The following is a 14649-nucleotide window of genomic DNA, read 5'->3' on the forward strand; positions in this document are numbered from 1 at the left end:
AGAGCACACAGTGACTTCCCCTCCCCTCCTCTGTGCCCACTGGGAAGGGTGACATTGCCCCAGAGCACAGTGAGGAGCATAGAGAGCCCAGGCCAGTGGGGAGGCTGGCAGCTTGGTATCTATATGTGGGGTACGCAGGACCCTGCCCTCATTGGCTGGGCACCTTGAGGCCCTGATCCTCTCAGAGGTGTCGTGAGCATCATTTCATGGGATCCTGATGGTAGCACTTGGGGCAGGTGCCGTCCCTTCCCAGTTTTTCATTGCAGAGAGCTTGGGGGGGGGGGCTCTCCTGGACCACACAGTCCTTCAGTGAGCCTCTAGACCTGGGTTTATGTCTGGGGGGATCCTCGGTGAGCAGACATGTTGGGCCATATCTGAGATCTCCCGGTACCCAAATTCCTGCCTCTCTAATCCTAAATCTAGATGTTCCATGGACTGTCTGATCATGACAGGCCCTCTCGGAGGAGGGCCACATCTCTTCCTCTAATCTTGGGGGCTAGGATGTGCCCTGTGGCTATTCCCCCACGTGACCATGTGGGAAACCGCTTCCTTCACAGGGAGGATGACAGAGCAAGACACAAGGGCAGCCACAGCAAAGGGTGAGCCTCACCCCCAGGCTGTGCTTATTTTAAGGGCAGAGCTCCTCTTTTCCCTACCTTTGTATAAGCTTCTTCCCTGCATCACCTAGCTCAGTACATGGCATGCAGCAGATGCTCCTTAAATGTTTTCTAGATGATTCAACCCAGTGACAAATCCTTTGGCAAAGACTCATGCCATCATTGATCTCTGGCATACTTTTTAAGTATTCATTAATTCAACAAATAGAGATGATGAGCATCTGCTCCATGCCAGGCACATGCCACCAGCTAGTTGTCCAATGATGAACCAAAAATAGCTCCTTGTGGTGCTCCAGTTTGGTGAAGGGAGAAAGAAATTAATTTCCCAAGTGCACAAAAAATGACACCGTGAAAAAGTTATTAAAGGAAAGGGTATAGAACTATGGAAGGGCAGGCCAGAGGGCCCCCCAGGGTCAGGGAAGGCTTCTTTGAGGAAGAGGTTTGCATGGTGATGCACTAACCCACCCACCTGTCTGTTATGTACCATGTTTCAGATTTTGCTTAAGGTGCTGCTACACACTGACTGCTGGGTTACTTCCCCCAAGGTCCTTCAGAGCAAGAGGAAACCCACGTCTCCTGACCACACAGGCCTTACCCAACATCATACTCAAACTTTTGGGTATTAAGTTTTCCTGTCAAGAAGAAAAAAATTTTTTTTTTTTATGCAAAGCAGCTTAAACTGAAACTGACTTCACCATGGGTGTCTCAGGTTGTTTTTGGTAAACGGAATGAGCCATCTCTCCAGGAACCTCAGGGACACACCCAGATTGCCCAACACTGCAGGGCACAGCTGCCCAGGCACCTCCCGCCCCCTTCCCCTCCTCTGTGCCAGCTCCTCCACAGCCAGAGGTCCTCAGGGGACCAGGCCGGGTGGAAACTTCCCCAGGGTGAGGTCAAGGGCAGGCCTGGAGGAGTGACCTTCAGACCAGTTGGACGAGGCACAGACCAAACTGTCAACAATCAGATGACTGTTCCCTCTGATGCTTTACCACTGAGTTGCCCTCACCCCTTCCCCAGGTTCTGAGCTCAAAGAGTAATCCTAGTGTCTCTGGACATGATGCTCATCTCAGCTTCTTCCAGGCTTTCTCCTCAGGCCTCCTTTCTCTGTCCAGGCTGACTTCTTTTCATCTCTACTCCCTCAGTAACTGGGGTGCACGTGGCCCTGCGAGGGCCTTGACTTTTTTCCTGGCTGTCACTCTTGTGTCTTTGTGCCTTGGAGAGAGTCTGACTGACCATGGGGTCTTGGCAAAGAGAACTGAAAACCCTACAGTTCCTCTAAGGTATAATTGCAGCCCCTTCTCATGCTCTCTCCCTCCTTCCTGCTGATCAAACTTGTTTTCCTTTTGAATATAAAGAGGCCTAGCACATCATCACAAAATCTGTGATGCCCAACAATGCAGCTTAGGGCATAAACTCTGGGCTCAGTTTCCCAAGCTTTGTCTTCCAAAGAAAAACCCTTTCTCTCCCAAAGGAAACGCTTTGGATGGGAATGTAAATTGGTGCAGCCACTCTAGAAAAGAATATAATTCAAAAAGATAACATGCACCTCAATGTTTATAGCAGCACTATTTAGAATATCCAAGACATGGAAACAAACTAAATGTCCATTGACAGATGAATGGATTGAGAAAATATGGTACATATACACAACGCAATACTACTCAGCCATAAAAAAGAATGAAATAACGCCCATTTGCAGCAACTTGGATGGACACAGAGATTATTATACTAAGGCGAAGTTAAGTTCAAAAGAGAAAGGCAAATACAATATGATATTACTTCTATGTGGGATCTAATACATGGTACAAATGAACCTGTCTACAAAACAGAAAATCCGAATAGAGTCAGATTCAGTAGGTCCAGGGTGTGTGTCACTTCCAGATGAGGTGGTTGCTACCAGCCCACCCAGCTGCACTTGGAGCAGGATTGCTCTTGCATTGCAATCCTCACCCCAAGGCAAGGTGCTCCAGCTGAACATTGGAGGGAAGAGGAACAATAAGGAAATAGTGCAGGGATGAGATATGTCAGTGAAGACATTTCTGTTAACCTACCACACAGGTTTACCCCTGAGATGAACCCCTATCCCCTGCAAAACAAGGTGCAGAGAAGTTAGGAAACCCACCCAGGTCACCCAACTCTTGACTGGAAAAACCTGGTGTCAGATGAGGGTCCATCTGCTTGATTCCTGCCCCAGGTGTATTAATGTCAACTTTGATTGTGACTGGCCAAACCAGCTGTCAGTCAGGTGGTCAGTAGTGTCCCAACAGGTGGTCAGTAGTGTCACTTCTACAGAGAAACGAGGATGTTCTCAGATGCCTTTGCATCTCCCCCCAACACCTGAGAGATCCTTCTGCTCCTCTGGCTAAGGTTCAGGGATCAGTGTGACTGAGCAGGCAGCCAGGGCAGCCAGGCAGGGGGAGGCATTCCTGCCCTTTGTCTTCCAGGTCTGGCCTGACCCTGCTCTCCTGCAGCAAGAGTTCAGTTGACATCTCAGGGCTGGTCCAGGATATTACTGATGGGGTGAGAATTCCCCACAAATGACCACATGTTAGTAAAGGAGCGGAGAGTTTTAGTACAATGGTTCTCAAAATGTGGTCCCTGGACCAGCAGCATCAGCCTTTTCTGGGAACCCATTAGAAACCCAAATGCTCAGATCCCATCCCAGAACTACCAGAGCAGAAACTGGATTGGGGGCCCAGCAATCCACGCTTGAACATGCCTTTCAGGAGAGTCTGAGGCACAGCCAAGTCTAGAAACAGCAGTTCCACTCAAAGAATGAGCCAGATACCTAATGTGGTTTGGGAAGATTTGGTTTGGTGTCACAGAGGATCTCCTGCTCTCTGGACGAGATGTAACATACATGGCGACAGAGGCATCTAGTGAGGCAGATACTAATCCAGCTGTGAAGTCAACTGTAACTTCTCTTGCTTTGCTTGGTTACTGACTTGCCCTGAAGAGGATTAATTGCTGGGATAGCGTTGTTGCTATGGTAACCCTTGTACTCTGCCTGGGCCCTTCCTCTGTGGGTGGTAATATTTATATATTTAGACCCTAGGTAAACCAAGTGTTCCAACTCTGCTCCCAGGTCTGTCCATGCCAGAGCCCAGGGAAGCCGGTCTGTTATCACTGCAGGGACAGACTGGCTAGTCTATGAGACTGGTCTTATTCCTGTGTTTCCTACAATCTTCAGGAACTTCCAATTTCCTGTTTTCAGAAAAGAAAGCAAATAAAATGTAATATATAGGGGGTGCAGATTACTCCATATGGTGGAAAAAAATGATGCCAAGCCCTGTTATTTCTTACGGTGAGATAGCAAATAAATATGGAGCAGATTCTTTTTTTTTTTTTTTTTTTTTTTGCTTTTTAGGGCCGCGCCCATGGGCTAGGGGCCTACACCACAGCCACAGCAATGCCAGATCTGAGCCACATCTGCCACCTACACCATATCCCCAACCCAGAGGATTGAACCTGCAACCTCATGTTTCCTAGTCGGATTTGTTTCCCCTGAGCCACGACAGGAACTCTGCAGATTCTTTTTTATTTTATTGGAATGATGTAATTGATATACCATAAAATTCACCCCCTTCTTTTTTGGCTGTGCTCTCAGCAGTGCGTGAAAGTTTCCCAGGCAGGGATTGCAGGGATTGAACCCACTCCACAGCAGCAACCCGAGCAGCTGCTGTGGCAATGTTGGTTCATTAACCTACCAAGCCACCAGGAAACTCCATGGTGGGTTTTTATTTAAAAAGTAAATTGTACCACAGGAGAACTTTCTGCGGTGATGGAAATGTCCAAAGCTTGTTTTGCATGATAGTTTCATGGGTATATATAATTTTCAAAACTGTTCTCCCTGAACCATTAAGACCTGTTCATTTTATTGCATCTAAAATCTATCTCAATTTTAAAAATTAATTTAAAAAGTAAAAGGTGCTACTTCAGAAAAAATCTGAAACAATTAAAATTTGAGAGATATTCAGTGGCTGACTCAATGAAATTGTCTCCAAAATAACAAGCAAAAAAAATCACATTTGTCCTATGGTATGAATCAATTTCTCATTAATGTTGATAAGGGAGATTCAGATAAGCAAAAGCATTATAAAATAGAATAATCAAGTTCACTTGGCCGAGGTAACATAACCTTAATAAACATAACCAAGGGATTAGTATCAACTTCATAATTAAACACAAATAAGGACAAATCATATATATATTATCTGATGTAAATACAAAAAAGTGGAGTTTAGTTTTTTAAATAGCACGTCCACGCTCCAAATAAGTGGGGAAATATTATATATATATTGTAAGTCTTGCCAAGTGAATGAGTAAGTTGCTTTTAGCATGTCGGTAAGTGTTATCAAATCTGGAGTTTTCCTTAATTTTATTCTAATTTTCATTCTAAAGCTAAGAGGTATCACATAGGCAAATGATGTAGTAAAACGCTACCAAAATAAAAACAAAAGCCTTAGTTTCTAGGGAGAAATGACAAAATTGCCTGAGGCAACTTAAAGAAATTATAAAGGACAATTAGCAAAAAACCTAATTCAATTCCTGTTGCTCTTAGACACAGGCACTTAGCTTCAACCCTCTTGCTTATTCAAACCACATACCACTGCTTTTGAATATATGTAGTTTGTTTGTGGAATGTGGCAATTACTAAAACAGAGACAATTGTTTCTGAAGATGTATTTTTACATCTATGGGACTACTTTTGTTACTGTGAGTTTCCTAGATGTGAGACCATCTAGTGAGCATGCAGGCAGGGGTTCTTATCTCTAGCTACGCATCTGTGCGGTGAGAGTAAAGGTGAGATGTACTTATCTATGGGTGTGTTTGTGCTCTGGCGAAGTTTTATGACTGGGGCGTTGTGAACCAAAGGTGGGCCAGTTACCAGAAGTAGGCATCTGTGAGTTTCAAATAAGCAATGTTCTCACTCATGGAAGAATATAATTTTAAACACATATAGAGATTTCCCCTTTACTGTGATAACAATTTTTTAATAAGAGAGAAGGGAACACTTATTGAACAACTGGTGCAGATTAAACACTTTTTAATATCTGACAGATTCTTCTCCACTAACCTAAGCAGGTACAGATTAACCCAATTTCATTGACTGGGAATCTGAGCTACTAAGTGGCAGAGTGGTCTGATTTTAGAACCTGTAATTTCGTTCTTTCACAAAGTCTCAACTAAAATGTGAGAGAATTTCCTCAAGAAAATTTTTTAAAATGATGGTAAGTACTTAATTAGACCTGACTCCATTTTTTAGTGATATGAAATGTGACTTTAACTTTTTTACTCAGAAAGCTTACTTTACATCTGCTTTTTTATTTTTTATTTTTCTAGTTCCCAGACTAGGCATTGAATTGGATCTGCAGCTGCCAGCCTACACCATAGCTCACAGCAAAGCCGGATCCTTAATCCACTGAGTGAGGCCAGGGATAAACCTGTGTCATCATGGATACTAGTCAGATTTGTTTCCACTGAACCACAATAGGAACTTCCCATGTCTTTTTTTTTTTCCCCAGATCATGAAATTATATACTCTTTTTTAATATAATGATTTTTTTTCACTATAGCTGGTTTACAGTGTTCTGTCAATTTTCTATTGTATAGCATGGTGACCCAGTTGTATACATTCTTTTTCTCACATTATCATGCTCCATCATAAGTGACTAGATACAGTTCCCAGTGCTACACAGCAGGACCTCATTGCTAATCCATTCCGAAGGCAATAGTTTGCATCTATTAACCCCAAGCTCCCAATACATCCCACTCCCTCCCTCCCCCTCCCCCTTGGCAACCACAAGTCTATTCTCCAAGTCCATGATTTTCTTTTCTGTGGAAAGGTTCATTTGTGCCTTACATTAGATTCCAGATATATGATATCATGTGGTATTTGTCTTTCTGACTTACTTCAGTTAGTATGAGAACCATCCATGTTGCTGCAAATGACATTATTTTGTTCTTTTTATGTCTGAGTAGTATTCCATTGTATATATATACCACATCTTCCTACTCCAATCATCTGTCAATGGACATTTAGGTTGTTTCCATGTCTTGGCTATTTTGAATTGTGCTGCAATGAACATGCGGGTGCATGTGTTTTTTTCAAGAAACCCATCTTATTTTTATCTAAGAGAATTATAGATGTTTGCTTAAGGCCGAAGGCCATAAATCTGAAAGAACTCTGGGCTTTGGTTTAATTGCTAACTGGAACCAACAAGGGAAGAGCATTCCTTTTTCTCTGGGCTCCACGATATGTCTCCTGCTTCTCCTTCCCTAACATCAGGGGCCACATCCTCTCCCTCTGCTCATGTTCTTCACCATGACATTCCTCTCTGCTCAGTGTTCACATCACCTTAGATGCCCTCTGTCCTCTGTGGGCAGTTTCATCCACACCCTGGTTTTTACCACCCTTTGAACTGTCTCCAATTCATGCCTCTTTGCAGTTCTCCAGAAGTCATTTACCTAGATAGCTTATTACTGGCCTCTCCAAGGAACAATTCCAAAGTCTAATTCATTCCTTATCTACCTTTCTTTGAACATTCCATTTTTGTCCTCCTGTCTTGACACCACCACCCACCCAACTACTTGGGGGAGGAATTTGGGAGTCATTTTCAATACCCTCCAGCTACATCCAATAAGCCTTGAGGTCTTCTCTTCAAAAATCCTTAAATGCATCCTCTTTCCATTCCCTACAACATGGCCTGGCTTAGCTGTGGCTCTCGCCACCTGTACCCTGGACCGCTAGCATCTGTGGGTCTCTGACCTCCAACCAAAGTTCCTTTCAGTGCACATCCTCCCTGGAGTCCATACAGCCAGAAGTCCCTTAGGTAAACTGTATCATCTCCTTCCTCATCTTAAAAACTCTATGCGAGTTCCTTTGTGCCTGCAGGATAATAACATAAAAGGACCTATACATTTTCTGCTAACACACTTTACACTCCAGTATTAAATTCCACAGGCTAAACTTCTCCAAGTTTCTGAAGACATTCTATCTTAACTTTCTGTGCCTCCATAAATACCTGCCTCTATTTCAATTGCCTTGAAGATTTTCATTATTGGTTTTTGAAGAAGCCAGGCTTTCAGGGATCCATCTTTAGAAAGCTTACCCTTGGGACCATGTGCTGGCTTCATCCTTGCTTTACCATCACTGTATGGCTTGGATGTGTTCACAGGTGTGTCTCCCTCGCCCATGTCAGACCCTGAGGTCTGCACGACACTCACCACATGGCAAATGCTCCATATGGTGGTGCAATTTCTTAAATATTTAAAGTATATGAAAATGTCATTATTATATCTTGAAATTTAGAAGTTCAAAGTTCACATCCGAGAGAATCTTTTCTAGACCAAACTCTGTAGAGAGCAGTTCAGCACAAGCTCCTTGGGAGTCACTTCCATAACCACTTATCTGTCAAGTATTCAGTACAACACCTTAACAACCAAAGGCAACAAGTGAAATTTGGATTGGATTCTGGACTTAAACATAAAGTCGTAAGAGTTCCTGCTATGGCACAACAGGATCAGTGGTGGCTCTGCAGTGCAAGGACGCAGTCTGATCCCTGGCACACAGGTCACAACTGTAGCTTGGATCTGATCTCTGGTCTTGGAATTTCATGCCACATGGCGGCCAAAAAAAGGAAAAAAAATAATGTTATAAAGGACATTACAGTAGAGGAAATGGAAATGGGTTGTATGTTAGGTGATAGTATTGAATTGTTTGTTCTCTTAGGGGTGATAATGATATTAACAGTCAGCTAGAATGTCCTTTCTCTTAGGCATGAATAGCTTTATGATGTCTGTAACTTATCTTCAGAGTTCATTTTAAAAGAGCATAATATACAGAGAGATACAGCATATGTGACAAAATGTTAATTGTTAAAATGTGAGTATTCTTTGCACTAATTTCTCAACTTCTCTGCATATTTGAAAATTTTCAGAATAAAAGATTTGGGGAAAATGCTAAGAACACTATTGAAAATAAAATCAATAAAGCTTTTGAAATGTGTGTCAATACTGCCCTTTCTCCCTCCCAAACCTGCTGCATGGTACTTTCCACTGCCACGTTAACCCCCACCCCATAAAGCCACTGCATTGCAACCAGGCTTGTGTTTTACAGTTGAAAGGCACCATCCCCACTCCCAAGACACTACAGTTTGCTCTCCTCATTGGCTGACCATCACAAGGCTATTCATTTTTATTTGCCTACATTTAGTACCACATTGCTCTTTAGAAGCTTAGGCAAATAAAACTGCTTCCTAAATTGCTGCATGTAGTTCCTTGAGATCAACAATTGGAGATTTTCATCTGGGAAAGCTTGAGGTGATAAGGAAGTAGCAGGAGTCATTTTGCTTTAATCCTTTCAGAACTGCCAAGTATCTAGTAAGATCTAGTTAATTTTATTTGCCATGAAGGTGATTAGAATTTAGCCCTTCTCTTAAATTTCTATTATATTAAGACGGAAATTTTTAAAAAAGAATTTATGACCTTTACTTAAAAGAGTTAATGAACCTAGGTATATACCCAAGAGAATTAAAAATATATGGCTACACAAGACATGGAAACAAACTAAATTCGACAGATGAATGGATTAAGAAGATGTGGTACTTAGTATACACAATGGAATACTACTCAGCCATAAAAAGAACAAAATAATGCCATTTACAGCAACATGGATGGAACTAGAGACTCTCATACTAACTGAAATAAGTCAGAGAAAGACAAATATCATGATATCATTTATATCTGGAATCTAATATATGGCACAAAAGAAACAAACTCAAGGACTTGGAGAACAGATTTGTGGTTGCCGAGGAGGAATGGGAGAGAGTGGGACCAACTAGGAGTTTGGGGTTAGCAGATGCAGACACCCCAACAACCAAAGGCAACAAGTAAAACTTGGATTGGATTCTGCACTTAAAGATACAGTTATAGGAGTTCCTGCTGTGGCACAACAGGATCAGCAGTGGCTCCACAGCGCCAGGATGCAGTTTGATCCCTGGCACACAGGTCACAACTATGTGCCATTTGGAGTGGATAAGTGATGAGTTCCTGCTGTATAGCACAGGGAACTATATCTAGTCACTTGTGATGGAATGTGATGGAGGATAATGTGAGAAAAAGATTGTGTGTGTGTGTGCATATATATACATACATATATATATATATATATATATATATATATATGTATGTTTATGTATGACTGGGTCACTTTGCTGCACAGCAGAAATTGACAGAACATTATAAATCAACTATAATAGAAAAAACAAAAATCTTATTTAAAAGATATGGCTACACAAAAGCTTGTAGATGGCCATTTATAAGCAGCATTGTTCATAACAGCCAAAAGGTGGAAACAACTCAAAAGTCTGTCAGGTGATGGATAAACAAAATCTGACATATCCATACAATGGAATACAGTTCTAAAAAGGAATGAAATAATGAAAAATGATAGAACACAGATGAATCTTGAAAACATGTTAAGTTAAAGGAGCCAGGCACCAAGGCCATATAATGTGAGATTCCATTTGTATGAAATGTTCAGAATAAGCAAATCCATGGAGACAAAGTTTATTAGCATTTGCCTGAGGCTGGAGGCAGATGGGTCAGAAATGGAGCATGACTGATAACAGGTACAGGGTTCTTTTGGGGGTGATGCAAATGTTCTGGGATTAGATGGTAGAGATGGTTGTAAAACTCTGTGACTATATTAAAAACCACCAACTTGTGCACTTTCAATGAATGAGCGCTAGAGTAGGTGAACTATGTCTCAATTTTTTTTAAGTTAATGAAAAGCTATTTTCTATTTGGTCACATTTCCAAGAACAGTCAAGGGAGAGCTGGGTTTGATTGCACCTTCCACCTCCAAGTGACCACTGGCCAGAGTGAAGAGAGGCCCCAGATGCTGTGGGGCTCCATCCTCCCCTCCCCAAGCCTCACAGGAGCACCACTTTGGCCCTGGCACCTGGAGGACCAATCTCAGCATGCCCCACATTCCTGTAACTGCTGAAATCCCCGTACCTCCTCCAAAACCAATCCTCATGCAAGTCTCATACCCCACCTTGTCATCATTTTCCTTATCGTACTTACCTTTTACTCCTCTTCCTCCAAAATTTGGCTTTGTTCATTGCTTTATCTTATTTGCACAAGAACAGTGCAAAACTAACAGTAGATGCTCAAGAGATTTCTGGTGAATGAACAAACTTGGAAGAAAAGTTTATACAGATCTTGTCACTGGGTATTATTGAAAAAAAAGAAGCATGGACTTTCCAAATGTGTTTTCTCCCCCATCAAAAGACTTTGTCCTCCATTTAAATATCTATCTCATCTTCAAGAAATCCTGCACAAATAGTATTTTATTGTAGATGATCGAATTTCCAAATCTTTATACATTTTAAGAAAAACATTCAGGTATCATAAACACAAAAATTTCAATACACAGAACTCAAATTTACAACATGAAAATAAACACAGAAACTTATTTGGGGACTATGTGGTTATTATGGCACTACCTTTATAATTCCTCATCCAGAGTTCAAAAAACGTGGGCAAGCCCTAAAAATGTAGCAGAAGCATTTCCGCACACTGGTATCCAGAATCTAGTTTGTGCAGAAGTGTTTCCACTAGATTCATAGAGTGCTCTTTGAAGAAAAAGGCGAGGACTGGTCATCTGGTTGCCCTTCGGACATTCTGCAACTCTTCAATGGGCTTCCATTCTTGGTTGATTGTTATAAGCTTTAAAAAAAAGAAGCAGCAAATGAAAATGTTTTGTTAAGATCTGTCCTTCACCCTCATGTCCCCTTTTGGGATTTGTACTCAGTCCCCTTTGGAAAAAGTATCACCATAACATTTGCAGTCAAAGAATCACCTCTTCCCTTCTAAAACAGTCATACAGGCTGGTTTCTATCCCTCTCTCTTTAAAAAGCCTTTGGTTCCTGTGTGTTAGAAGATCAGAGAGAGAGGTCATACACATTTACCCCACATTCGCTTAGCATTAAAGTACCTCAGGTTCTAGATTTTGAAATGTCCTATGGTTTTATGTGAATTATAAGCTCAAAATTGTGTCTGGGATTCCCCATCATGGCTCAGCGATTAACGAACCCAACTGGTATCCATGAAGACATGGGTTCAATCCCTGGCCCCACTCAGTGGGTTAAGGATCTGGCATTGCCATGACCAGTGGTGTAGGTCACAGACGCAGCCCAGATCTGGCATTGCTGTGGCTGTGGCATAGGCCAGCAGCTGTCGCTCGGATTCGACCCCTAGCCCAGGAACTTCCATATGCTGTGAGTGTGGTCCTAAAAAGACAAAAAATTTAAAAATTTAAAAAATTTAAAAAAGTATCTGCTCTTTGTGAGTCTTATAATGGTCCTCGCACAGACGTAGGCACATAGTAGGCTCTTAAAATTTCCTCACTATCAGTACTCAGCCAATGTCCAAATGATCCAAGTTATACAATAAGGGAAAAGGCACAGAGCTGTGGACAATCCTTGACTTCCAAAGAACTTGCATTCAGAAATTCTCATTTACTCTCATAAGTTTTCTATTACCCCAGGAACAGGGAGATGTAGGTAGTTTTAAATGTCCTTCTCTAGGCCAAAAACTGTGTTATTTGAAATTTTTGTTCTTAAAAAAAAAAATTATTTGACAAACCTGTCTTCTTTGTCAGACTTCTTTGACAGACCTAGTGTTCATTCCAACAGATTGTTTACTTTCAAAATATTTAAAACATAAAAAATATTTGCAATAGTCTCTACTCATTTGAATGAGTAGATATTAGTTAATTTTGCTTAATGAGAATGGCATTGCTGTTTTCTGGAGCTCCTGTTATTTATCACAATAGATCTTACATTAACTTCAGATAAATAGCAGCTGAAATAAGATTTTATATCACAATAATGATAAAAAGTTAGTATTTGAGTGATTCCTATGGGGCAGACATTTTGCTAAACGGCTCTATCTATTTTATCTTCTTTAATCCTCTAAACTGTGAAGTAGAGCCCTATTACTGTACCCATTTTATAGATTTTGAAAGCCTCAGAGAGGCCAAGCTGTCTAAAATCAATTGTGAACAATGGAGCAAGGATTTGAACTAGATCTCCACAACTCTACAGCACTCTTTTCAACCCTAAATTGCACCCCAAAAGTGAAATGTATACAATCTATTTTGCTGACAAAGGTGGTAGGGTTTGGGGCGAAGTGTAAATCACGTTTTTATTTAGCAATACCTTTCTAGGTACATTAGGATCCACAGTTTCCCAAGGCTCTGGATTTCTTTTTCGATCAATGCTAAAAGTTAAAGAAAACTGATTAAACATTAAAGTAAGTGAATGTAAACCAATTCTGATACTGGGTTTATAAATACTCTAAGGACAGACTCAGACTGCCTACTTAGGCATTCATAGTTAACTGAAATGAATGGAAAATTCCTTTAAAAACTTCATAGTTTGGCTCAAACATTAAGGATCAATTCCTTTACAGGGTAGAAGAGGTTTGTATTCCTTTATTGGGCTAGACTGGAGACTGTTCTCTTAAGCTGAAGAACAATGAGGGCGGAAGTACCAGGCTAAGAGCAAGCAAATATGCCCTTGCTCCAGTTTCTGGGAGAGGCAGGAGGGCTGGGTGTGAACCTGTAGGTGGTGAACCACCAGAGCCTGGCATGACCGGCCCTTTGGAGCCCTGCACCCAGTCAAGATCAGTTTCAAGTTTTTCTCTTCCTCATTTACAGGATACATGATAATTTACCTTACATCCAGGGCTGAGACTAGGTTCACTGTAGACAAATGAATCTATAAACATTACCACATTAGGAAAGGTCTTTCTAATACATTCAAAATTTTAAATGTCAGTAAAATTGTGATTTAAGTTTGATAATGTATATCCCAAAAAACCATCTAAGAACTTTAAATTTCAAAACTTAAATTTAAAATAACAAGGAACTTTCTTTTGCTACTGGAGGAGGAGGGCCAATGAATGAAAAGCTATTTATCTAACAAGGAACCAACTTATTTTATCAATAATATCATTTAATAATCTTCTGATATCTGGAGGCTTTCTGGCCCTGACTCCAAGTTCAAAATTCGATACTCTTATCCTAGAGGAAAAATCAGAAAACTGATACCATGCATTTTATAAACTCAAAGTCAATCTAACACGACTAAAAACGTTTTTATGAATAAAGAATGCCTACTTACATCACATCGGTTTTTCCAAGGGAATATATAGCAAAAGCCGAAGCTCCACTCGCTGCCGCGGTCATGAAAAACACCAAAGGAATAAGCTACAGAGAACAAAATATTCCGATGTCTCAATGTGAAACACTTGAAATACAACTGAATAGCTATACATCATTTTATGCTTTCTTCAAAATCTGCACCATCTGTTCATCTTTAAAAACTAGTATTTTCAGTCAAGATTTTCAATTGCTTTAAAAACTTACTTCCTTCTTTTTCCTCAGGAGTTGGAAAAAGCTCATGATGACTTCAGTGCAGAATGCCAAATCTAGAGGGGAAAAAAATCCAAGATATCCATCAAAACTCAGCTACTAGGGCTCAGCCTGGTGGGCGCCAAACCGGCCATCGTATCTCAAAGCCACCCTGGCGCAGGCACAGCAGCGCCTTCGCCCGAGGGCGGCTCACCTGAGGTACCGGGCTGGGCGGTGCACGCGGACGATGCTAACGCCCAGAACTGAACCCTGACCGCGGCCTCCGCGCCTTATATACTAACCACCGGGCTCCGGAAAGGCGGCCAGAGCGTTCAGGTCACGCGAGCCGGGCGGGGAGCCCGTAAGACCTGGCTCTCTTTCCCTCTCGCATCCGGCGACCGAGCCTTGCAGCCCGACGCGAGCGCCCTCTGCCGTCCACCGCTGTTCTTATCCGCCGCTCGGAGCGAGCCCGGGCTGGGCGCTGACCGGCTGGCGAGGGGCGGAAACTGAGGACAAGGGGCGCTCTAATGGCTAAGGCTAAGGTGAAAACCAGCCCCTCTTAAAAGAGGTCCGGAAAAGGAGCCGCAGAGCCTCCTTGGGAGGTTCCTA

At 41.9% G+C, this 14649-nt stretch overlaps 1 protein-coding gene across 2 annotated transcripts; it reads right to left on the reverse strand.

Moving 5' to 3' along the window:
- On the reverse strand, nucleotides 10946-14436 carry C1H15orf48 (chromosome 1 C15orf48 homolog). Of its 2 annotated transcripts, none has more exons than XM_001925677.7 (5): nucleotides 14343-14436; nucleotides 14056-14117; nucleotides 13811-13896; nucleotides 12845-12905; nucleotides 10946-11351 (listed from the first exon to the last, which is right to left on the reverse strand). In XM_001925677.7, the coding sequence occupies exons 2-5, from the start codon at nucleotides 14089-14091 to the stop codon at nucleotides 11283-11285; spliced, it is 252 nt and encodes an 83-aa protein (XP_001925712.1). In that variant the 5' UTR covers nucleotides 14092-14117; nucleotides 14343-14436; the 3' UTR covers nucleotides 10946-11282. The 2 variants fall into 2 exon arrangements, with proteins under 2 accessions (XP_001925712.1, XP_003353424.1); XM_003353376.4 differs by having other exon boundaries at nucleotides 14255-14413.

This window comes from Sus scrofa, chromosome 1 (genome assembly GCF_000003025.6).
Source record: "Sus scrofa isolate TJ Tabasco breed Duroc chromosome 1, Sscrofa11.1, whole genome shotgun sequence".
NCBI classification, from domain to species: domain Eukaryota; kingdom Metazoa; phylum Chordata; class Mammalia; order Artiodactyla; family Suidae; genus Sus; species Sus scrofa.

Coding starts and splice junctions, on each gene's coding strand:
- C1H15orf48 (XM_001925677.7), bottom strand. CDS start 14,091: ATGAGCTTTTTCCAACTCCTGAGGAAAAAGAAGGAA. Junction 13,897..14,055: donor TCCTGAGGAAAAAGAAGGAA/GTAAGTTTTTAA, acceptor TGTTCTCTGTAG/CTTATTCCTTTGGTGTTTTT. Junction 12,906..13,810: donor CTTGGAAAAACCGATGTGAT/GTAAGTAGGCAT, acceptor TTTAACTTTTAG/CATTGATCGAAAAAGAAATC.